At 40.1% G+C, this 23,249-nt stretch overlaps 1 protein-coding gene across 17 annotated transcripts in view; it reads left to right on the forward strand.

Moving 5' to 3' along the window:
- The window catches only part of AFDN (afadin, adherens junction formation factor), a 137,527-nt gene that overhangs the window by 44,027 nt on the left and 70,251 nt on the right, over window positions 1–23,249 (forward strand). For 14 of the 17 annotated variants that reach the window (XM_041745343.1, XM_041745325.1, XM_041745329.1 and 11 more), the window contains exons 5-9: window positions 949–1,109; window positions 6,695–6,852; window positions 14,674–14,785; window positions 15,901–16,068; window positions 18,898–18,942. In XM_041745343.1, coding sequence (XP_041601277.1) covers window positions 949–1,109; window positions 6,695–6,852; window positions 14,674–14,785; window positions 15,901–16,068; window positions 18,898–18,942 — 644 coding nt within the window. The remainder of the gene's footprint in view (window positions 1–948; window positions 1,110–6,694; window positions 6,853–14,673; window positions 14,786–15,900; window positions 16,069–18,897; window positions 18,943–23,249) is intronic. The other 3 variants (XM_041745333.1, XM_041745334.1, XM_041745342.1) reach the window with 1 other exon arrangement.

Raw genomic sequence — 23,249 nt, forward strand, 5'->3', positions numbered from 1 at the left:
TATGATTTGTCCTATTTATCAACTTTTAGTTTATGGGGTGATATGTTGTTTGTGTTTAGAAAATTAGCTACTTAAAATGAGTTAAGTTGTTCAATTCTGTTGATTCAAAGCTTGATTTTTTTTTTGTTTTTTTTGTTTTTTTTTTGTTGAGTGAGCTGGTGGTCGGGGGAGGGGCAGAGAGAGAGAATCTCCAGCAGACTCTGTGCCAAGTGCAGAGCTGATGCAGGGCTTGATCTCATGATCCTGAGATCATGATCTGAGCTAAAACCAAGAATCGGATGCTCAGCCCACTGAGCTGCCCAGGCGCCCCAATGGTTGATTAGTTTTTAATTGAATAATTTTTATGATTAAAAATGACATCTTTAAAGTGTATTCCTCAAAATTTAGCCATCAATCTTTTTTTAATACATAGTCTTCAAGTCCTCATTCTCTACAGTTGATTCCTTATCAGAGGAACTGCTGGAATGTTTCCTATTGAAAATTTAGCTTCAAGAAAGTGAATGTTAGTAAATCTTTTAGTTGTTAAAAATCATGTGGTTTGAGTTCAAGATTTACTATAATTTTATGAGAATTTTTACTAAATAATAGTAAATCCAGTCCTTTATTTCTTGTGGTTGGAATGTTTTATCACTCATTGGGTCTATTTTAGGAAAACACTGGTGCAAATTCCTGACCAAGTATAACTTACCCATTTTTCTTTTAGCCTCGTTAGTGAATCCACAATAATTGACAGGAACTCACTGATATTTTAATGATAAATTTCCATTGAGTTTAGTGTGTTGCATGTTTTGTGAGGAATTTCATTTTGTGTCTGCGATGCTGGTCAGCACTATCTGCTGCAGTGTGTGATGGCCAGGGCCCAGGGACACCTGCCCAGGCCATTTGTCTGAGTGGTGCCATTCTTGCTCCTGTAATAGCTAGAAAAGGTTGTGCTTTGTTTTCTCCCAGTGAGAATTCCCGACTGGCTGCTGAGGTCTACAAAGACATGCCTGAGACCAGCTTTACCCGAACAATTTCGAACCCAGAGGTGGTGATGAAGCGTCGCAGGCAGCAGAAACTGGAGAGAAGGATGCAGGAATTCCGCAGCTCGGATGGGCGGCCTGACTCAGGTACCCACACCAGGCCTCCTCCACTGGGCACTGGACCCTGCTGCCCCACTAGTGTGCCTTAAATACATAGAGATTTGTTTAGTGACATGGTATCCCCCAGTGGGGCTCTTTTTCCCCCTAATTTTTGCTTTCTGGAAAATATCTATGAAAGAAGAGAAAGATACAATGAATTCCTGTGTCTTATTACCGTGCTTCCATAACTGACAGCTCATGTCCCATCTTCTCCTATGTGTATTGTTCCTGTTCCCAAACTGTACTATTTTGAAGCAAATCCCATATTTCATTTTATATTTCAGTATATTTTTCTAAAGGTAAGGATTTTTAGAAAAATAAGAACAGAAGAAACCATAGTACCATTATGATATACAAAAGAATTGATGCTAATTCCTTCCCATCATCAGATGTCTTGTCACTGTTCATGTGTTCCCAGCTGCCTCAGATAATTCTCTGGTCAGGGTCCAAGTAGGACCTGCCTGTGGTCCCTGTCTCTCATTTCACCTTTCAGTTTGTGCATTTAGGGGTTTGTTTAGAAAACCTCAGTTGTTTGTCTTGTAGATTTTGCTGACAGCATCCGGTAGTTCACCATCTTTTCCTCTTGCTTTCTCTGTTTCCTCCATTAGGTGAAGAGGCAGGTTTAGGTTTGGGGGGGAAAGGGGGAGGGAATGTGGCAGAAACACTTAACCTCACTAGCATCCGCAGGCGAGCAGTAGTTTGTGAGATGTTTTCATGCACTCATGGAGTTAAACTTCTCAGTATTATTCTGTCTGTTGCAGTTATCTCCTTACTGATTTTTGATCTGTCACTTGGAGTCAGTGAGGATCCCTTCCACCTGGCACCTGAGGCTTCTGCATGTCTCCCTGGTGGTCCTGGGGAGTCTCCCTGTGTGACTGGACATCCAGGCTCCTGAGTGCATTTCCCACCCCAGGCTCTAGGGAGTGGCTGTTTCTCTAAGGAGTCCTTGTTCTGTTTGGTAGGATATATTCTTTGGTTGCCAGGAGTGTCCTGTGTTACCGGTCAGTGTTTGCTTTTAATTCTATTTAGTGGACAGAGTTTTAATACTTTTTTTTCCTACTATGATTTCAGAAAATCTGAGTATCTTTTCTCATGATAAAAATTCTTTCCACTGAACACCAATAATATAATTATTTGCTTTTCTCTATGATAAATAGCGATACCAAAATAAAAATAATGCTATGATTAGCAACATGATGCTGAAAAAATTTTAATCTTTTTGGGAAACTTCTCTGTGAGTAAATCCCATAAGGATGTACTGTCACGTTACTGTGTTTTGAAGTCACAGAATTGATGCCTGTGTAGTTACATATTCATATTGATTTATACTTAGGTTTGTTTTATTTTGCTTCTTAAAAATTTAATGTACTTATTTGTTCCCAAGTCAAATCTACAAAATAAGGTATATTCAGAGAAATTCAGCTTTTGTCCCTGGTCAGCCCCTTTAATCAAATGACAGCGTGCTATATACTTTCTGCTATCTTATCTTTCCCACCTACACATACACTGGAGATTACTCTGTATTTCTGAGGGAAATAGAGATTATAAAGAGAGTTAAAATAAATGACTATTATTTTAGTTATAAATTGGATTTGTGTATTTTTAGCTATTTAGCTATTTGACATAAAATTTTATTTGTAATTAACCTATAATTATATTCATCCAAGAAAATACTTGTTATAAACCTACTAGTTTTGCTTGTTAAAAAATGATAGGATGATCATTTTGAGTTTCAAAAAAGAGCCTTCTGTTGGAAGACTAGATCAGTGAGCCAGCCTTTTCCAAAAATGTCTGACCTAATGTGACCCATCCTCTCTGTAGTTCTTCTATAACATTACACTTGCGTACTCCAGAACTGCTCATGTTGTGTTGCATCCTGTACGTACACCTGTCAGCTCACTTACTAGCTTTAAGGTTTTGAATGATGAGACTGGCAGCGCTTTTCTAACTGTGGACCCCTTCTCTTGAATCCAAGCCTGAGTCGAAGGGTTATACTCCCTACCCAGCATTTTTGTAACATTGCCCAATATACGTATGTGGCAGCAGGTCAGATCTGTGTGGGAAGGCTGTGTTGACACTCATATTACGTTCATGGGAACAGCATTGTTTTTCATTAGTAAGCCTCCTGTCTTCATTCGCGAATTTGTCTGTGGACCATGGTCCTGATAATCTTGGTCACTTGACAAAAACTGCTGTGATTCCATGTCTTCAGAACTTAGGGTGCTGTATCAATGTCATGTTCCCCACAGCCACTAGCCATGGTAGAAGCTGGCCTCAAAGGTTTGCCACTCTTGCTGTCTTGTGTTTCCTTTGTTTACCTCTGCACCTTTATAAGGGAGTCTTAGTTACATGTTCGTGAGAGCTGTAGTCTCAGTGATTCAAAACAGCTAGAAGAGTGAGATACTTATTAGTTGGATAAATAATGTAACATGAGGTCCAGGTGATAATCTGTTTATATATATCCTGTCTTGTTTGGTGAAAGATTCAAAATAACTTACAAATATATTTTAGGTGGGGATTCAGAAAGCATTTAATTTAGCCTAAGTTCCAGATCTGGAGTGGTTTCTGTGGGAACAGTAGAGGATGGATCTGACGAAATTGCATTTGGAAGTGGGCATATGCTGCCCATGTGAGGGATGAGTCTCAGTGCAGCCCCTGGCAACAGGCTGGTAAGAGAGAAGCAATGGCGCTAAGAAGTGGAGTTCTCAGGACCTGGTACAGACTAGATTTGTCTTGGGAGGGGGGCATTCTGGAGAAGACCCATTTCCAGTTGGATGGATGTTGATGGACTGCAATGAGAGAATGTATGGGAATGGAATACAGGTTTCCTTGAGGTGCTGGTGTGATCTGGGGGATGTTCTGGGCTGGTAGTTCAGTGGCTCTAGACCAGGTTCTGGTCAGGAGTGTCAGAGAGAGATTTGGGAGTAATCTGTGGTGGCAAGCAGGCATCACTGGGTATGAGTAAGATTCTTTTTGGTAGAAAGTATGCAGGTAATAGAAAAATTTAAGCAAAGTGACTATTAAGAGGGGTAGGCAAAGACAACAGGAAAAAAAAAAAAACCCTTCCAAGAATTAGGAGGAAGACTAGCAGAACATCCAAGAAGTAGAGGTTAAAGGGATAGTTGGGAGCAGAAGGAACATTTTTCTATATAGACTTCCTGGAAATCCTAAAAAACTAAATACTGTTAGCAAAATAGATGTTTATGGTTAATATTAAGGAAGTCAAATATATTAATATATTGTCATAACATGTTATAGTTATTAGCTTTGTTGTTTTGTTGGCAGAAAATACGGGGGATGTGGTCACACGTGGCTGAGCCTTCTGAGAGTGACTGCTCCATCTGTAGTAATCCTGTCTGGTTAGCCTGGGGATTGGTTCCCTAAGTTCTCGTGACCTGACTCACTGCACAGCTGATCAGATTCCTAACTTGTAAGAAGCTTGGGCCCTGGACTTTGTAAAAAGCCTTTTTGACACTCCGGTATATTCAGTCTGTAATTTCCTCAAAGTGTAGTTGGCCCAGAAGCTCCCTGCGATCGCCGCTGACTGGTTTGCGGCACCGTGTTCTACCGCCTGATACGGCCCTGGGTTTCCTCCTGAGACATGGTTGGCAGCGGCGTGAGGCTTCTCTACGAGTCTGTCCTCCTGCTTCCGCCGTTCCGGGAGCAGTTTTGGGGGCGGCAGAGCACTGTGACAGGACCCCATAGCTGGGGGACTGGCGAAGCACGGGCCTCGGTGTGTCCTCCTCAGGGCACAGACCTACCTTAGTCGTAGAGCTGAAACGTGCATTTATACACATCCAGGTTAGTCCACAGCAGGGCTTGTAAATTGTCAGCTGCTCCTGCGTTCTTCCTCAGCAAACTGGGTGTTAGGCCTGTCAGCTGAAAACCTTCTGAATTAGACCACCTCACACTCCTGATACCAAAACCAAGTCAGGTTTTAGACAGATGTTCTGAAACATTCCAATGGGTGCTACAAGTAATTCCATCCAATGGCGAGTTCATTCGGCTACATGAGTATGAATTTTACAGCTTCCTCATCATGATGTGTCCTTTAGAAGAAGTGCTACTTAAGATTATATTATCTCTAGGAACCATACCGACTTTTTAAATGATTTTTTGGTAAACCCTGACCTTAAATTTTTTCAGACCAAATATTCTTTCATCTGCAGTGGTCTGTAACTTTGGGATTGCAAAGTACTTGTCTTGGCTTTTGGCAGATGCAACATTTTTTAGAAAAATTAAATTTCTGAGCATTTGCATTTTTTTTGTAACCCTATAGGTGAGGTTACAAGTCCATTTCTTCAACTCTCAAATCAGGTGGTCTGGTTTGCTCTTTGGTTGTCTAATTAAAGCACACAGATATTACCTAAATCTACAGAATTGTTTTTACTCATTCTCTTGTACATATGTTTTTCTTATAAATTAGTTCAAATATGCATTTGGAAGTAGGGTATAATTAAATCAGAAGGTAATGCATCTTGGTGGACTAGAACGTGTACTTTAAAACTGGCCTTGCCCTGGGGTTGTTGACCCTGCCTCCACAGTTCCTTACTCAGAAGCTGGGGCCATCTTAGGAAAGCACGGGTGGCATTTTCCCACCTCCCTGCGTATACAGGCACACACACATGCTAGTGCTTCCATGCATGTGCACACATAGTGAGTGAGAGCTTCCCCATGGCTCCCACTTGAGCTAGAGTAAAATCCAGACCCTCATGATCATGGTTTGCTGTGTCCCACGTGGTCTGGCCTCGTGATTGTGGGTGAGGAAGTCCTGTAGGACCTGGCTTCACACAGTCTGACTGCCTTTCCCTCTTTTCCCTGGGGTTCATCTCTGGCCGGTGAGCCTAGCCAGACCCAGGCGAGCTGTCGGCCTTAGCACCTGCTAGTCCCTCTGCCCAGAAAGCAAAGTTTAGGTGGCTGTGAGACTGCTGCTTGTCACTCAGGGCTCGGGGCAGGCATTTATCTTCATAGAAGGCTTTACAGTCCTGTGAGCTTAGGAAGCTTTTGGTCATTTTCTTTCTCACAACCCTGCTTGTATTTTTCACAACACGTATCACTGTCTTAACTGTTTGCTTGTCGGTCTTTTCCTCCTGCCCCCCACAACTACAGGGTAAGCTGTTGGCTGGCAGGGACTCTGACCTGTGTGTCGTTGCGTCCTCAGCATTGGAACACTGGGGCCCTCAGCCCATTCAGTGTTTGTACGTGCTAAATGTGTTGACAGGCAGCCCTATCAAAACACTCTGGAGTCTCTTCCCTTACTCATCCTTTACCCATAGTGAAAGTCTGCTCATCATTATAAAAACGACGTGGGCTTAAGGAGAGGACAGAACCAGTCTTTGTCATACAGGATTAGTCACTGTAGCAGAGTGTTGTTAGATCAACAAGTGACTGTAAATGTAGTAAATGTATGTTGTCCAACAGGACACGAGTATCGAATTATTGCCCAGATTCCATCTTCGCAGTCCTTGCAACTGCAGCTTAGGTGTCCTTTTTTAAGTGATCATAAATGTTAGCTATCTTTTTGCTGGAATAAAATAAAGTGGGACTCAAAGATGTCAAAATTTTTTTTTCAGGTGGAACATTGAGAATTTATGCCGATAGTTTAAAACCAAATATTCCCTACAAGACAATCCTGCTATCTACCACAGATCCTGCAGACTTTGCTGTGGCTGAAGCGTTAGAGAAATATGGTCTAGAGAAAGAAAATCCTAAGGATTACTGCATTGCCCGAGTAAGTAACTGTCAAATCAGAACTCACCAGTATTACCCATGCTAGAACTTCACATTTAAGTGGGAAGATATTCTTTAAATGATTTTTTTTCCACGGTATCACTTAAAATGTAATAAATGTAAACCCTGTATTAAGTATGTGTTAAAAAACTGGCATGTTCCCTTCCATTATAAAAGTAATAGATGTTCTTGTTGTAAAGTAAAAAAAAAAAAAAAAAAAAGTATAAAAAGATGAATTGAAGAAAATAAAAATCACCAATAGTTCTAATACCAAAGGATAACCACTACTGACATTTATTTATACATATATATAAAGAGAGTAATACATATGACACGTGTGTATACACAACTGTAAATATATATATGTGTGTGTGTGTGTGTGTGTGTGTGTGTGTATATATATATATATATATATATATATATAACATACATATCCTTTTAGTTCTTGTTTTGCCTATTTAGGTAACATTTTTTTAACAGTGTTTTTTTTATGGTTTTTACTAAGATACATTATTAAGATTAAACTTTTAAACAAACCCAGTTTGCTGTTGTAACTAGCACGTGGTGCTACATTTAGTCATCTGTCATTTTTTGCAGAAATCTTCCATCCAGTTCTCCCAAGGATAGTGAGCTCTTATTCCTCAGAACAGAGTGGGCCACATTAAATAAATCAAGCAGGTTTTCTCTTGTGAGACAGACTGCTTGGACACAGCAGACACAAGTGTGTGTGCTGACTTCTTCATTACCAGGATTTCCCTGTCCAGTCTCATTGGCCGTGGGTTCTTACAAGAGATGTCTTCCTTTCCTCGTCCTTTTTTTCTTTTTTCTTTTTAAAGATTTTATTTATTTATTCATGAGAGACAGAGAGAGAGAGAGAGAGAGAGGCAGAGACACAGGCAGAGGGAGAAACAGGTTCCATACAAGGATCCTGATGTGGGACTCGATCCTGGGACTCCAGGATTACACCCTGATCCAAAAGCAGACGCTCAAATGCTGAGCCACCCAGGCACCCTGTCCCTCCTTTCCTCATCTTAACAGTTGATTATTTTTTTTTTTAATTAATTAATTTTTTTTAACAGTTGATTATTAAATAATAAAACAGTGTGGTTACTTGTTTTGGTCTCCCCCTCCCCAAAAGATTATGGAGGAGTGATGACAATGCAGCAAACCTCATGTACTTACCCTTGGCAGCGCTGCCAGGATCAGCACACCAGCACAAGCAGCATCATTGTCACCTGCAGGGAGCTCTAAGTGCCTCTGTATAATTCATCCCTTCCTCCTCCCCCTTTGTTAGGCAGCCACTGGTTTGCTTTCACTATAAGTAGTTTACATTTTTTAGAATTTTTACATAAGTAGCATTTCACAGCCTATACTCTCGTTTCCTATTTTCCTGTACTCAGCTGTAAGGATTTCAAGTGTCCTTGTCTGTATCCATGCTTGCTTCCTTTTGGTTGCTGAATAGTATTTCATTATATGGATACTTCAGAATTTATTCATCTATTTTCCTGTTGATGGACATTTAAGTTGTTTCAGTTTCTAGTTTTTGGCTGTTACAGTGAAGCTGCCATGAGCATTTGTGTGCAGGTCTTCTCATAGGTGTTGTTTTTTCTCCAGAAATACTCAATAGTAGGTATATGTATAACTTCTTAAGAAACTCTGGAACTGTTATCCAAAGTGATTATATCTTATTTATTACATTAGCGCCAGAAGTATGTGAGTGCTGTGGTTGCTTTACTTCCTCACTCATATTTGATGTGGTCAATTATTTTAAATATCAGCTGTTCTGATAGGTTATAGTGGTGTCTCATTGTGGAAAACACTTTTAATTTCCCTGTTGAGATATATATTAAGTCCTTTGATACATACGTTGTGAATACTTTTCCCCAGTCTGTAACTTTCATCTTTTTAATGTTACTCTTTAGAGAATAATTTCTTTTTATTTTTGTGGACATCATTTTGGTTTTTTTTACATATTTTCTATTTTGTTTTGTGTTCTATATAAGAATTTGTCTCTTCTGAGGTTGCAAATACTTTCCTCCTATGTCTTATTATTATTTTTGTAAGATTTTATGCATTTTTTTTGAGAGAGTGCGCATGAGCGGGGATCGGGGGTCGAGAGAGAGAAGCAGACTCCCCACTGAGCAGGGAGCCCGACCTGGAGCTTGACCCCAGTACCCTAAGATCATGACCTGAGCTAAAGGCAGATGCTCACTGATGGAGTCCCCCGGGTGCCCCTCCTCCTGTGTCTTACTCTAGAAGTGTTATAGTTTTAGTGTTCACATGTAGGTCTGTGCATTCCATTTCAAGAGAACTTTTGTGTGTGGTGTGAGGTTAGGGTAGATGTTCATTTTGTTCCATGTAGATACCCAGTTGATCCAGCACCATTCGTCGAAAAGGGTTTCTGTCCTCCCACTGAGTGCTTCAAACCCTTTGTTGAAAATCAGTTGACTATATATATATATATATATGGTTCTATTTCTGGAATCTGTTCTATTAATCTGTACATCTTGTATCCTTTTGTGAGCATCAAGCTATATTGATTACTATAGATTTATAATAAGTCTTAAAGTCAGGTAAACTAAGACCCAATTTTGTTTTTTTGCTTTTGCTTTTAAAAATTGCTTTGATTATTCTAGGTTATTTGTGCTTCTGAATAAATTTCAGAATCAGCTTGTCAGTTTGTACAGAGAATGTGCTAGGATTGTGGCTGGGTTTGCATGGCTTCTGTAGACGAGTCAGAGAGACGTCTAGCCTCGCAGTGTCCGGTCTTCAGGCTGTGAACACAGTGTGCCTCTTTGTTTATGTGGTCTTTGAGCCCCAGCAGTATTTTGTAGCATTCACTGTAGAGGTCTTAGACCTCTTTTGTTAGCTATAGATGGAATTATATAAAAGGGCTTGTTGAGCTTTATGGCTTTTATCTTTTTGCTAAAAACTAAATTCTGTTCAGTTGGAAAAACTGTTGGCAGATCTGTAATTTTATGAATAGAGCTCAATTTTCAGCTGGAAATAAGAAAACAGATTTTTTCCCATTAAAATGATAATAAAAAATTAAATAATCTGTATAAATGTGCAAGAACAAAGAGAATGAAAGAAGAGACAGCAAAAGACCAGAGCTGTGAATGAAATTCTGGAGAAGTAATTCTGATATCCTACTCGTTGGGTCCGAGGAAACCTGCAGAGAGAACCTCCAACAAGAAACTTGCCAAGTGCCCGTATCCTATCCTTAAGCAGACTCAGGAATGTTAAGGGGCTTTAGCACTTTCTGAGTCAGCATTAAAGTTAGACTAAAATGAAATTGGGTTGAAAATTTTCATAAGAAACCGTAGACCTACCAAATTTCTCCCCCATCCCAACTCCCATGCCATCTCTCCATCTGGAGACTGTGGTAGAGGTGATGGGGCAGAGGCCTGCACTTCGGGGTAGCAGGCATACAGGGTATGGCGAGGGTCTTTGCTGAAAATGGGAGGGTGAAGTGGAAGGCTCTAGCCAGGATACTGATAGCCAGAAGATTTCAGGATTTCTCCCAGAAGGCACTCTCTGGCCACATGAGAAAGATCTGTACGGAAACTGTCCTGTGGAAGTTCAGTCCGATAACCTCAGTCAGAGAGCTCCCGACAATACCCCTTGCCCATAAGCATAGCCCCCACCTTGAACTTTCTTGTGCCTCACTGTAGAATGTGAATGTATGGCCAAACTTCAGCAGACATTTGAAACACCTCTATGATGAAAGAGACCCACACAAACAGGTAAAGAACCTGATCTTATTCCATGGATGATACAAGGCAGAAAGCAGAGGGAAGTGTTCAAAGAACTGAGAGACTTGGAGAGGTAAGGAGACAGTGCATCTGTGGAGTAAGATCACAGTGCTATCATGAGGGACACCCAGGGAAAGAGGCCTCAGAAATTTAAAATGTAAGTAAATAAGGGGTAGGAGACAGTGTCAACAGAAGGAGGTAGAAGATAAAGCTCAGGAAATCTGTCCAAGTGTAGAACAGAAAGAAAGGATAGAAGAGGAAAGATCAGAAAGTTAGGACATCTTGTAGAATTCCTAACACTTGGCTAAAGGAAAGCCAGGGATGAAAGCAAGAGGACATGGAGAGGTAGAGTCATCAAGGATATGTACTGGAATGTCTCCCAGAACTGAAGCGTGTGTGTTTCAGTTCTCCCAGAACTGAAGCGTGTGTGTTTCTAGCTCAGAAATGGCCTGTAGGATAATGTTGGTACAATCACACCAAGGTGTGTTATTTTGAAATTGTAGAACAGTAGAGAAAAGAGGATAATGATTCCAAAGAAAAAGATTCCAGTCATACATAAAGTGTTGGGGGGCAAGATGGGTGCCAGTCATTTCAGCATCACCATGGAGTCTGGAATACATGAGCCAGTGGTCTCTTGATTCACAGTGAAATGATTTCTAGCCCAAACTGTTGAGTGGTAGTGGGTGGAATAAAGACATTTCAAAACATTCAAGGCAAAATTGGCCACCTGTTCAGCCTTTCTCAAACAGGTAGTAGAGGACATCCCCCAGCAGGATGGAGTGGGCCGGGAAAGAAAAGGGTACAGGCTCCCCAAACAGGAACTTATCCCGTGGGTGATGATGGAGGAAACAGTCTGGAAGGTGTTTGTGTAGTTATCCTGCATAGTGCTCACTACACCGTGGGGATGGGGTTTAAGATTGAAAATGGTGTTTATAAATGTTAGTTATATTATCTAAAACAAATGGCAAGTAAATTCCTGAATGTGTTTCTAAGAGAACTTTGTTTCAGTTCTCTGTGTTATAGCAATAAATAAGAAGTAAAACACCTATCACTAAAGGATTGCTTATGCCATTGGATACCTTTTGCTATGAAATATTATGAATTAAATCTATACGAATTGACTTGGGGATACATACATTTTATAAATACCCCATTTTCGGAAAACCAATACATAAAATAAAATGGAACTACACAAGTCTGTGTGTATACATATGTGACCATAGAGCAAGGTAGATGCCCAGGAAAGACACACAGGTTACTAATTACCTACATGAAGAGAAGAGGGAAGGAAAGAAGACTTTGAAATACACATGTGATTCAAATGTGAGCTCTCATACGAGATAGGTAGATGCATAAAGATCATTACTGAGGGCATGATCGTAAAAACAGTCATCTCACAGTGGGTTTTTTTTTCTCTTACTTCCTTATACTTTTCTGTGTTGCAGGTTTTTACAGTGAACCTGTATTACTTGGAACCAAAAAAACATACCCCAAAGATCATTTCTTAGTGGGGTGGAGAAAGATCAGTGATCATGAGTGTTTGTTTTTCGATATGCTTTTTCATTCTCTTTGGTCTCACTAAGAGAGAGTAAGAAATAAGAAATAGTATTGATAAATTAGAAGGGAAAGTGAGCTTCCAGAAATAGAAGATATATTTTACACTGAATTTCTGGAGAATAGGGTTCATAGATAAAGAAACAGTATCCTGAATTGAAATTCTATCCCACTTTGGTGAGGGAGGGGACTCTTGGGGTGAGGTTGAGAGAGTAGGTAGTCACGGTAATTGTGCATTCGCTCTGAAGGGGAAATACTTAAGATACAGGACATTCTGATGCATTTTCCTCCTGATGGTTAAGTGTGAAATAGAAGAGAATCTTGTGATGCCAGGTTTTGTGAGCTCATTGCTTTTCTGTTCAGGAGGACTATGTAGTGAGCATTATTGTGTATGGTCCACTTATGCCCTTGGAGTAATAGGCCCATGGATGAGGATGGATTTGGATACAGGCTCCGTCGGCTTTTAGTTAGTAATGACTGTAAAAATGTTCCTGGTTAGAATAAAATCAGCAAATCAGTAGTGCGCCCAGGGCCCAGCTTGCTCAGTGGAGACCTGACCCTCTTCCACTGTGTCCCTGCTGGTCTGTGAGCACCCAGGGCAGGGTGCCTTACCACACCTAGCCTTGCATGTGAGACTTGGGATTGCTCACGTGTTTGCCAAGGCACGTTTTTGTGTCCGCGCATATGACTCTACTAAATAATATTCAGTTGCATGTAAAGTTGCATTTGATACAATGGGTGGTAATGACCTTTACCATTTTTTCCCTCTCCTTAATTTGTACCGTACCTTTACTGACGACATTCAAGTGAAAGGGCACCCCAGTCGAGGTCATGAAGTATAAAAGCCTACCATGGGCTTGTAGTGACAGGCCTTTTTGAAGTCATTTGATGTTTTCTTTTGAGGGTCTCCTACTTTGGACTTTCCTTCTATTATGTCCTTGGAAATTCTGCTTCGCAAGCTTAGGCAGTAGAAATCAGGAGTTGATTATTGTTTTAATCTTGAATGAGATGTTCTTTGTTCTCTTGGTTTGTCATCTTATCAATTATGTAGTAAGTAGTACTTCCATATTCGTTCATTTGTTATTTTAGCTATTGAATTATTCAATAAATACTTAAGTTCCTCTCACTTGTTAGATACTCTGCTGGGATACAAAAGCCAGAGCTGTCTCTAAAAGAACTTAAACTGAAGGGAGACGGAGAAGCCAGGAATGAGAAATATAAAACAAGGAGTGCTGGAGTGAGAGTGGTGGTCAGGGAAAGATTCCTAGAGGGGCTGTAGTTGAGCTAGGCTTGGACACTGGGAAATAAGCCTTTTAGGCTCAAGAGATCATGGAAGCGTGGGAACTCACGACCTAATCTGAGAGCTCTGAGTAGTTCGGTGTGGCCTGGGTCTAGCAGAGTGCGGGACAAAGATTGGGACATGAGAGAGGTGTGAAGCTCAGGTTCTGTGTTCTAACCCCAAGATACTAAATTCAATATAAAACAGCACAAGGAAAGATTAATTACTTTAGCAAGATGGTGTTTTATAGTACATTTGTCTTACTAAGGTAATCTGAAGCAGGGTAGAGAGAAATTAGAGGGTTCTACAGAAGAGTCTAGTCCACTGGTATATGAATATGATGACATTTTGGGTGGCCAGGTCTCCTGAGATAACATTACTGCACTACTATAGGTTGAGCTGTTCACAGGCCAGTGGTCTGGCTGCTTCTCATATTTTCTATAATTGTGTTTCAATTTGCGTTAAAACTTAATACTTCATTCCTTAGAATGAAGGAGGGGCAAAAAGTCCAGCAGATGTATGAGCTTATTGGGCCACTGTCACCTAGATTTTTCCTCTGTATAACCGGGGCCCGGGGTGTGTGTGTGTGTGTGTGTGTGTGTGCGAAAGTCGTTTGGCTACCATAAAAGCGTAAAGAGCATTACAGCATTATGAACTTTTAGAGTGTCATAAATGCAGTCTTTTAAAACAGATGCTTAAACACATTTGTTGACTGACTTGCTCTGTGGTATAGCTAAATGATCTGATTAAAATTTAGTCATAAAGACAGATTATCTATAAGAAAAAGAATGCTTTGCTGTTTCGTTGTTAGGTGACATTTATCTTGAGAGATCTCACATTAGATGAAACTACTTTAAAAAAAAAAAAACACAATTATTTAATGATGGGAAGGTGGGTTTGGGACCAGAGACTGAGCAATGGTGGAATGATCTTTTCTTAAGAAATTACTCGCAATTTGGCCATTGCATACCATCCTTTCCTATAAGAGTTTATTTAAAAATAAATAAAAATTGCTCAACTAGTTCCTTTTGGGGGCCAGAGAATAAGTTGAATAGAAATGGCCCCATCAGCTGGCTAAACTTTTTATTAGAAGCTATTTTCCCTCACTTTTGTTGATAGTTTGAGAATTGTTTGTAGTGTTTGGTCAGTTTATTTACACCAAGTTCTTATTTGTGAATCCTGGTGCTTTACTTTTTAGGTATAGCACAGTTGATTTTATAATTTTCCCTTTCAGGTTATGCTTCCTCCTGGAGCCCAGCATTCTGATGAAAAAGGTGCTAAAGAAATGATCCTGGATGATGATGAGTGTCCTTTACAAATCTTCAGGGAATGGCCAAGCGACAAAGGTAAAGGGTAATTTTATGTGTTAAAGAATGATTTACATGACGAATTAAATTTCTGTCAGCTACGAGAGTTTTAACAATGAGGACGCAGGGGAGTGTGCAGGGAAGTATTTGTTTTGTGGTTGTTTGCTGGTGTAGTTTTGTAGCTCCTTCATAGACCTGCCGGATGGTTCCTACGTGGCATCCTTGTCCTGAGGGCCACACACAGCTTGTGTAAGTCTGGGGACCTGGAGTGGGCGGTCCCACTGTGGAAGGAGAACCAGGACTTGAGTGCCGCACTGTGTCGGCCAGCACACTGCACTCCTCCGTCCACGCTGAGCAGATGAGCGGGGGGTGCTGATGACAGGTTGGTAACCTGCAGCCCTAGAGACTCTCCAGTAATTCAGTCATTTCAAATAAGAAATCCAGACTTTTCACTCTGCAGACAGTTCCCCCTAATGATTTCAGAGCAGCAAAGGTTGAAAGCTGTGTTTTTGATGAAATCTAGTTTTCTTGCTTTTGGTTTTACACTGTAAGCTGGCTGTCCTCGAGCAGAGGCCTTTATGTAACGAAGACCTACAAATTGATTGCCCATTCATCCTATCAGCAATGTAGATTGGTAGTTTAAATTAAAATGAGTAAACTAAGTAATTAAATTACTTAGTCTACCTTTTTCTAGACAATTTTAAAGTTAAATTGTGTTATAAAATCAAATTACTTTGACATCTGAGTTAATTCAATTGAATTAAAAATCAGATCAACTAAAAATATATTTGTATATGCATGTGGTATGTGTCATGTGAATGTATTTATTGATCATAGGGTTATTTACCAGTATAAACATTCATTTATTCTTAAACGAATGCTATGGTGTTTTCCAGCATGTAATGTACTTGGGTAGTTATTTAAAATAGTTATTTAAAATAATCTTTGCGAATTGCTATGAGAGTTTCTCAGAACACAAATACTATTTCCTCTATTTCCTTTCCAGTATAAACTGGATAAGCCTTCACTCAATCACCCCTCAGGAGATGTTAAATTAAATTTTTTGGTAAATCTTAGAGGAATTGACAGTCAATTATTTGGCTGTGCATGCTGACTTGAGACTGCTTGATGATTGATGCTGTGCACTGTTCTAGGGCTTCTAGTCTTTCAGTTGAAGAGGAGGCCAGCCGACTATATTCCAAAGAAAACTAAGAAACATGTCGATGGGAAGCTGGTGAAGGGAAAGGAGAGAGCAGAGGGGTCAGCCTACGGTTCTGCACTCCCTCCCGAGAAACTGCCCTACCTAGTAGAGTTAAGCCCAGGTGAGAAATACTGTCAGCATACATTTTTTTAGCTTTTCATGTTAACACTTTTAATGAATTTTACTTAAGTATCCTTTCTCTTGACTGACATTTAGACCATTTATTTTTTTTAAAAAGTCTCTTAAGATATTAAAATAACAGAACCTTAGTGTCACAGGATATGTATATTCATAAAAGTAGAGTTCACATGGACAAAAAATGTTGAAAACAGCATTTAAAATAGTGAATATGGGGAATTTAAGGAGAAGTTTAAATGATCCACTTCCTTTTCAATTTTTTTCTAAAATAATCTTAAAAATCTACTGAAGTGAGAAACTGAAATAAATGTACTCTTAGGGCAGAGTTAATAGAAACAAGTGTGTGTGTATTTACCATACTGTTGTTTAATGAATGAACCATGTCTGAAAAAAATACCTTTAAGTTTAACAGTACATTTAAGAAATCTGTCTATAAGAGGAAGGATATTTGTTTGCTTTTAAAATTATAATAGACCAGGTTTATTTTCATGTTAGTCCTCTACATATTTCTTTTTAGAGCTCCCTTAAGCTAAAGCTGTTACTCTAAGTTAGCCATGAGGTAGAGAAATATGTTGATATTCTTGAAGAAGTGAGCATATACATCCCAGTGTGCATATATGTGTGAGTATAGGAGATAAGTGTGTACATGTATGTGACGTTTTATTATTCATTTGGGTCAAATCATGGTATGTAACCTGTATTATAAAGACTAGAGCATTGTGCTCTCCTTCCTAGAACTGCTTTTATTTTTTACTTTTGAAGATTTATTTATTTTTGGAGGCCGAGAGAGAGAGAGAGAGAGAGAGAGAGAACATGTGTGCCAGCAGGAGGGAAGGGTGGAGGGAGAGAACCCCAAGCAGACTCCCCACTGTGTGCAGAGCCAGACGTTGGGCTTCATCCTAGGACCCTGAGGTCGTGACCTAATCTGGAATTATAAGTCGGATGATCACCTGAGCCCCCCCCAGGCTCCCCCAGAGCTGCTGTTAAAATAAAGCTCAGTTAGTAAGTACAGAAAAAAACTTGAAGCCAGAATGATGATATGGATCATCTATGGTTGCTTGGACAGAAATTATGTTTTTGTCTTCTTTGATTCATGAGCATTTATTTATGAGATTATCCCCATGAATAGATGAGAAACCTGTGGCCCTACAGTCCTAGGGCACAAGGAGGAGCTGTCGATTCAGGAGAAATGGTCTTGGTTCGACTGATGCTCTGATTTACAGTCAGCGGCAATATGCTGCAGCTAGTAGTTTTTATACTTAATTATGTTTGAGGAGCTTTTAAAATTGATTTGCTGTTTGTGAGGAACATGTTAGTGTTGCTTTGTCCCTTGGTTCTCTGGCTGAAAAGTTCATTTAGACTTTGTCGCTGTGGTTTGGAGACATGTCCCAGTATTGCTGTGTGCTGTGAAGTATGAGCGCATGGGTGCTGGTCACGGAGGCAGCTGAGGGCCAGCCGTTATGTTGGAACTTAAACATTTTCAGGATCTTTGGGCATCGGGTCTACTTTTTAAAATTTTGCATTACATGCTAGAAACTAATGATTGTTTTCTCCAAATCTAAATTTTGAGGATTCAGGAATATTAGTCTAGAGAGAATTGATAAATAGCACCCGACATAAAATAATTTTCAAATGAATAATGAAAAGGTGGTTTGGATGGGTAGCAGAGACAGGATGAGCATTCAGTCATCTATATTGAGAAGTACTTACTGATCCTTAGTATGTGTCAGACCCTCCCTGTCCAGGGTCTTTGACATGGAGCACCAACAAAACAAATGAAACCTGCTGACCTTGGCAACTTCCATTCTAGTGAGAATTGCTATTTTGACTGCTTATTTCATACTTTTAGTCTCCCAGCTAAATATATATGTTTTTGTAGGTGTGGAAACATGATAGACTATAGGTAAAAATTCTATACTACTTTTCACCAAATATCGGGTTACTGCTCATGACACATCTCCCTTCGTGGTGCTCTGCTGCCTTTACTCAGCATTTACTGGGCTGCTGCTTCAGGGAAGGCAGTGAGTACAAAGGTGGAGAGGGGAGATACTGCCTTCAGGTGACTCCCAAATAGTGTGTGTGAGCCCCCTGCAGCCCACCGCCCCTCCTCAGTACCCTGGGCTGCCTGCCTGGTACCTGCTTGCGGTGGCACAGGTGCACGTCCTGAGCTCGGCTCCCACAGCCTGCAGGCTGGGCCCAGGTCTTTCTCACAATCAGCATGCTCAGTGTAGTTGATTCCTTCTTACATGGACAAGAGAATGATACTGGTAAATGTTGATTTGTCACAAACAGATAAGTGCTGTACTTGCACTGGACACGTGACCAGCCCCGCAGGTATCCTCAGGGTTGGGCCGAGGTGCAGGGGTATAGATGGGAGGTCTTTGAGGTATGGGTGTATGCTTATACTGTCTGGACTGTCTTTTGGAGAGATGGGGGGAAATGTCATTTTATCCTTTGGTTTGGATTTGAATGTGTTCTTTTAACAGAAGGAATAGCTGAGTTGGCTGGTGATCTTCTAGATGATTAACTAACTGTTGCTCTCCTGCTGCTTGGTGACTCACCTGTTGTCTTGGTGTTTTCCTTAACAGTGTGCACTGGTTTCTAACACACACACTGCCTGGAGCACTGTCGTTTTGTCCTCACAGCTCTGAAAGCTATGGCTGAACCGTAATTTTCATCCTCTGAAAGGTGTCCCACTGCAGCTCACCCTCTCCTGTCTCTCTTCTCCTCCCCCCTCCCATGTGCTCTGCATGACCTCTGTCCTGACGATGCTGCCTTCACCTGGGTCCCGTGCATGTGTTTCTAATCCCAGGGAGAAGGAATCACTTTGCCTACTACAACTATCACACTTATGAAGGTAATGCTTTGCTTCATACTACTTTTTTAACTAGAGCACTAACAGAACCTCTTGAGCAAAATAATGTTAACTGGCCAAACATTTTATGTATTAGTTTTTGAATTGAAAGAAATAACTTTATTCTGAGAATTTAATGTATTGTCACTTTATTCGTATCTAGTAAGTGTTCCATATGCTTTATCGCTTCATTTCACAGAAGCTTATTTTACAGAAATGTCTAGTTCCTTTTTTTAGGCTAAGTCTTAAGTGAGAAATTGGACTGAAGAATGATGGGAGCTGTGTTCCTATCTTTCCCCTCCTCCCCCCAAAAGGTTAGGAAGAGGGGAGATGGTGGGGAGAGAGAGTGAGGGTGGTGGGTAAGAAGTGCCCAGGACTGAGGGGCAGGTGGGAGGGGCTCCGCCGTCACACACTCCAGCTATGACACTGATGGGGAGCAGGTGTCCCAGTCAGTGGCCTGTGTCTGACAGTATTTGGGAGAGTGAGAGGAAGAGAGTCAACCATACGCTTGGCGTTCACTCATATTTACCATCTGTTTTGTAGGGAACTAGCTTATTACATTATGATCAGGTTTTAGAGTTTCCTTAGGATTCTCCTTGTTTGCCTCATCAAAATTCATTTCTTCTTGTTAGCAAAGATGTACTTTCTTAGAATATGCTTCTCAAATTTGTGTGTATCTGTCTTTGTCATCTTCGGTAGTATAGCTACATATTGGTTTTATGGAAATACATTTTGGCTGTTTTTATGTTTTTAATATTTTTTTACATGTTAAATGTAACAAATGTTTTCCCATGCGGCATAAAGTTTCATCACCCTTTTTAGCATCTTGTATTTGTTGAATTATCTCCAAACTGATCATATAGACTTTCATTGGCTATTGACTGACCTTGCAGTTTTGGATTTTGTTCTTTTTAAAAAATATATAATGGGATCCCTGGTGGTTCAGCAGTTTAGCGCCTGCCTTCGGCCCAGGACGTGGTCCTGGGAGACCCGGGATCAAGTCCCACATCGGGCTCCCTGCATGGTGCCTGCTTCTCTCTTTGCCTGTGTCTCTGCCTTTCTCTCTCTCTCCCTCTGTGTTTCTCATGAATAAATAAATAAAATTTTAAAAAAATTAAAAAAATGAATAAGTTGTATTTATCACCTATTTTGATATTCATATGCATAGAGTCTAAGACCTGCTTTTATTGTTTTTTTTTTTTAAATTCCTGAAAAGGATTCTTTAATGTTTTTATGTGTGTGTTAATTTTATACTATAAAGTAATGGAAACTAGGGATAAAATGGCATTTCCTTTTTTACCTTGTGTATATAAAAAATGCATGGACTAAACTCATCAAAACTTTGACCGAGGTGCTTTTAGTTCTCCAGTTTTGTTTTGTTTTTTAAAGACTTTATTTATTCCTGAGAAACATACAGAGAGAGGCAGACATAGGCAGGGGGAGAAGCAGGCTCCATGCAGGGAGCCCAGTATGGGACTCGATCCCAGGATCACAACCTGAGCCAAAGGCAGATACTCAACCACTGAGCAATGCAGGTGCCGTGCCTTTCTCCAGTTGTATTTGAGGAGTGCCAGTTTGTTGTTTGTTTTTCTTAATAGAGTTAGTGGAAATATGCTCTAAAAGCTCTGTGGTTCAGTAAGCTTCAGAAATTTGATGGCTTTCTGAACTGTTGGGTTGACTTGGCTAAAGTAAATTCTGTGGTGATGAGAATGCGTTCAGTTCCTCACCATGGTTAGGATGCGGCAAGTGCTTGGTCAGCACTCTTGAAGTGAAGGAGTCCCTACCTTGAAGTGAAGGAGTCCCTACCTTTCTCTAAGTGGCACCTTTCCCTAAGTGGCGTGGCAAAGATGACAGCACCACAGACTAACCTCCAGAGGCTCACCTGGGGAATTCATCCCAGGAAGCAAGCAAAGACAAAAGCAGAGTTGGACATAAAGAAATGCTGTAAAAACAAAAGTGCTATTTAAAGACTCTTCCTATGCTATGTTCATAATAGTCTATTTCCCCTTAATATTCAGCATACTAAAGAAAACTTCAGGTTATATCTCAAATTTAGAAAAGCAAAGGCAGAAAAACAAGATGCAGAATAGTGTGAACAGTAATTTAGGGGTACCAGAGTTGGCAAATGAAATTTAGGAGACCCAAAGACATTAGCATTTTAGAAAAAACACCAGGTTTTTGTGTAAATGGGTCCCAACAATCACCCATTTGACTAGATGCCACGCATTTCATTTGTTGACCCTAAGGAGTATTCTAATGTTTGTCCAAAGAAAGAAAAATGCATGTATTGAGTTGCTTAACTATATGTGCATAAAACAGATTTTAAAGATTTGCTTCTGGATGGGGAATTAGGCCAGGAAAAGAAGGGTACTTTTCATTGTATACTTCCCATGTCTTTTAAATTTCAAACTGCATGAATATTTTATAGATTTTTAATTCTACATTATGACACAAAGAGAAGAAATGACCTCTGATAGAAGCAGTGTTATGTGTGGGAGGGTTATTTAGATGTGTCTCTGCTCTTACAGATGTTCCAGATCTGTAAGGAAGAGAAGTGCTTAGGTGCTTTTGTTCAGTTGAGGACAGGGAGAAAATAGAAGCAGTTGTTTTTGGCAACTTTTCTGTGTTCATTAATGTCCATGAGATGGTCCTTGTGCTCTTAATAAGGAGAATGGAGTGAGTTATTCCAAAAAGAAAGATGTTAGTTATTTGAAGATTACCTGCCTGCATCTCCCCTTCTTCCCTGACTCAAACCAAACACCACTGTATCTAGTAAGTTCTGTGGCCACCATTTGGGCTATTCACAGTCTGTCCATAAAGGCTTTCTCTGTATTTTCTGTTGCTATGTGGTAGTGAAAAAAGAGGGAGTGGGGAGCAGCTTGACTCTCCCCTCGAGTGACTGGAGGGGAAGTTTTTATTTCCCCCTTTTTCTTTATACTTCAGAATCTGTTGTGTAGAAAAGTCCATAACATCCATTTATTGGTTCACAGGATACTTTCCAGAAGCACTTAAAATGCAGAATATTAATGTGAATTTTTTCTACCCCTAGACACGTATTTTTCATGTTCTTGTACTTTTAACTTTGTATTGAAATAATTGTTCATCATTTATTTGCTTCTTTTGTTCCCTTTGTAATTCATTTGTGTAATTACATAATATCTGTGTCACCAAAGCGCTTTATTTTCTTCATTTTTAGCTACTAGTTAATTAACTGTAATAAATTAAATCTTTGTTGAGTGAATACTGTGGACCAGGCACCGTACTGAGTGCTAGGATCAAGATTTTTTTTTTTTTTAATCTAGCTGCTAAGGAGCTCAGAGATGGGGGAGGCAAGTAAATGGAAATAATCATAAACTAGGGTTAGTGGTATGAAGATAAAGTAGGGTACAGGGCTGTGGAGGATGGGAAGAACACACAAGGTTTCCTGCCCGGGAGGATTTATTGGGACCACCTGTGGTGTTTAAAGCAAGCAAAATAATAGACATTCCTGGGGGACTGGACTCAGCAGCTCTAGAAGGGAATGAACTGCCTACGTCCAGGAAAGGCCCACGTGGTTCTGATGCCTCATTTTGGATCAGGACGTGGAGTTGGAGTTGAAAATAAAACTGCTTAAAAAAAAAAATGCTCCAGTTGCCACCACACACAATGAGGAGATTCCAGCTGCACAGCATTGTCAATGATGAACCAGTTTTTTCATGCATATTAGGTGTTGTGGTTCTCAAATACAGGCTACTTTTATCCAGATTTGACAGGTTTCAAAAATATTTCAGAAATGGGAAATATTGTTATTAGAATGTTATTTTGTGTACTCTAAAATTAACAACAATCCTAATAGAACTTGTATGTTCACGATGTGTTTTGTCTGAGAGTTGAGACCACACCACAGCTAAGAGATTTTAGTAGTCTTAAACCTGCAGACACTCCCAGTGTTTAACTTCTTTTTTTTAAAAATTCGAACTGCATTTTACTTTTTTTTTAATTTAAATTCAGTTAATGAACATACACTGTATTATTGGTTTCAGAGGTAGAGGTCAGTGATTCATCCATCTTATATAACACTTCATGCTCATTACCCCAGTGTCTAACTTCTGAAGCTCTCACATTTTAATTCCTGGTCCCAGTGACCAGAGGTTTTAACTGGCAACTTAATAAATGGATCAGCAGTTTATTAATGCATTAAAGTAGGCCAGGGAGACTCTCTGTGGCCCCCTTAAGGACTCTGCACAGTGGATGGCGCACACCAGGTTGGCTGTCATGGCTGGAAGATGGTATCATGATTCACTGATTCTGTGAGGCTTGTTTCCTAGTAT

Source organism: Vulpes lagopus, chromosome 2, assembly GCF_018345385.1.
Source record: "Vulpes lagopus strain Blue_001 chromosome 2, ASM1834538v1, whole genome shotgun sequence".
Taxonomy (NCBI): Eukaryota; Metazoa; Chordata; class Mammalia; order Carnivora; family Canidae; genus Vulpes; species Vulpes lagopus.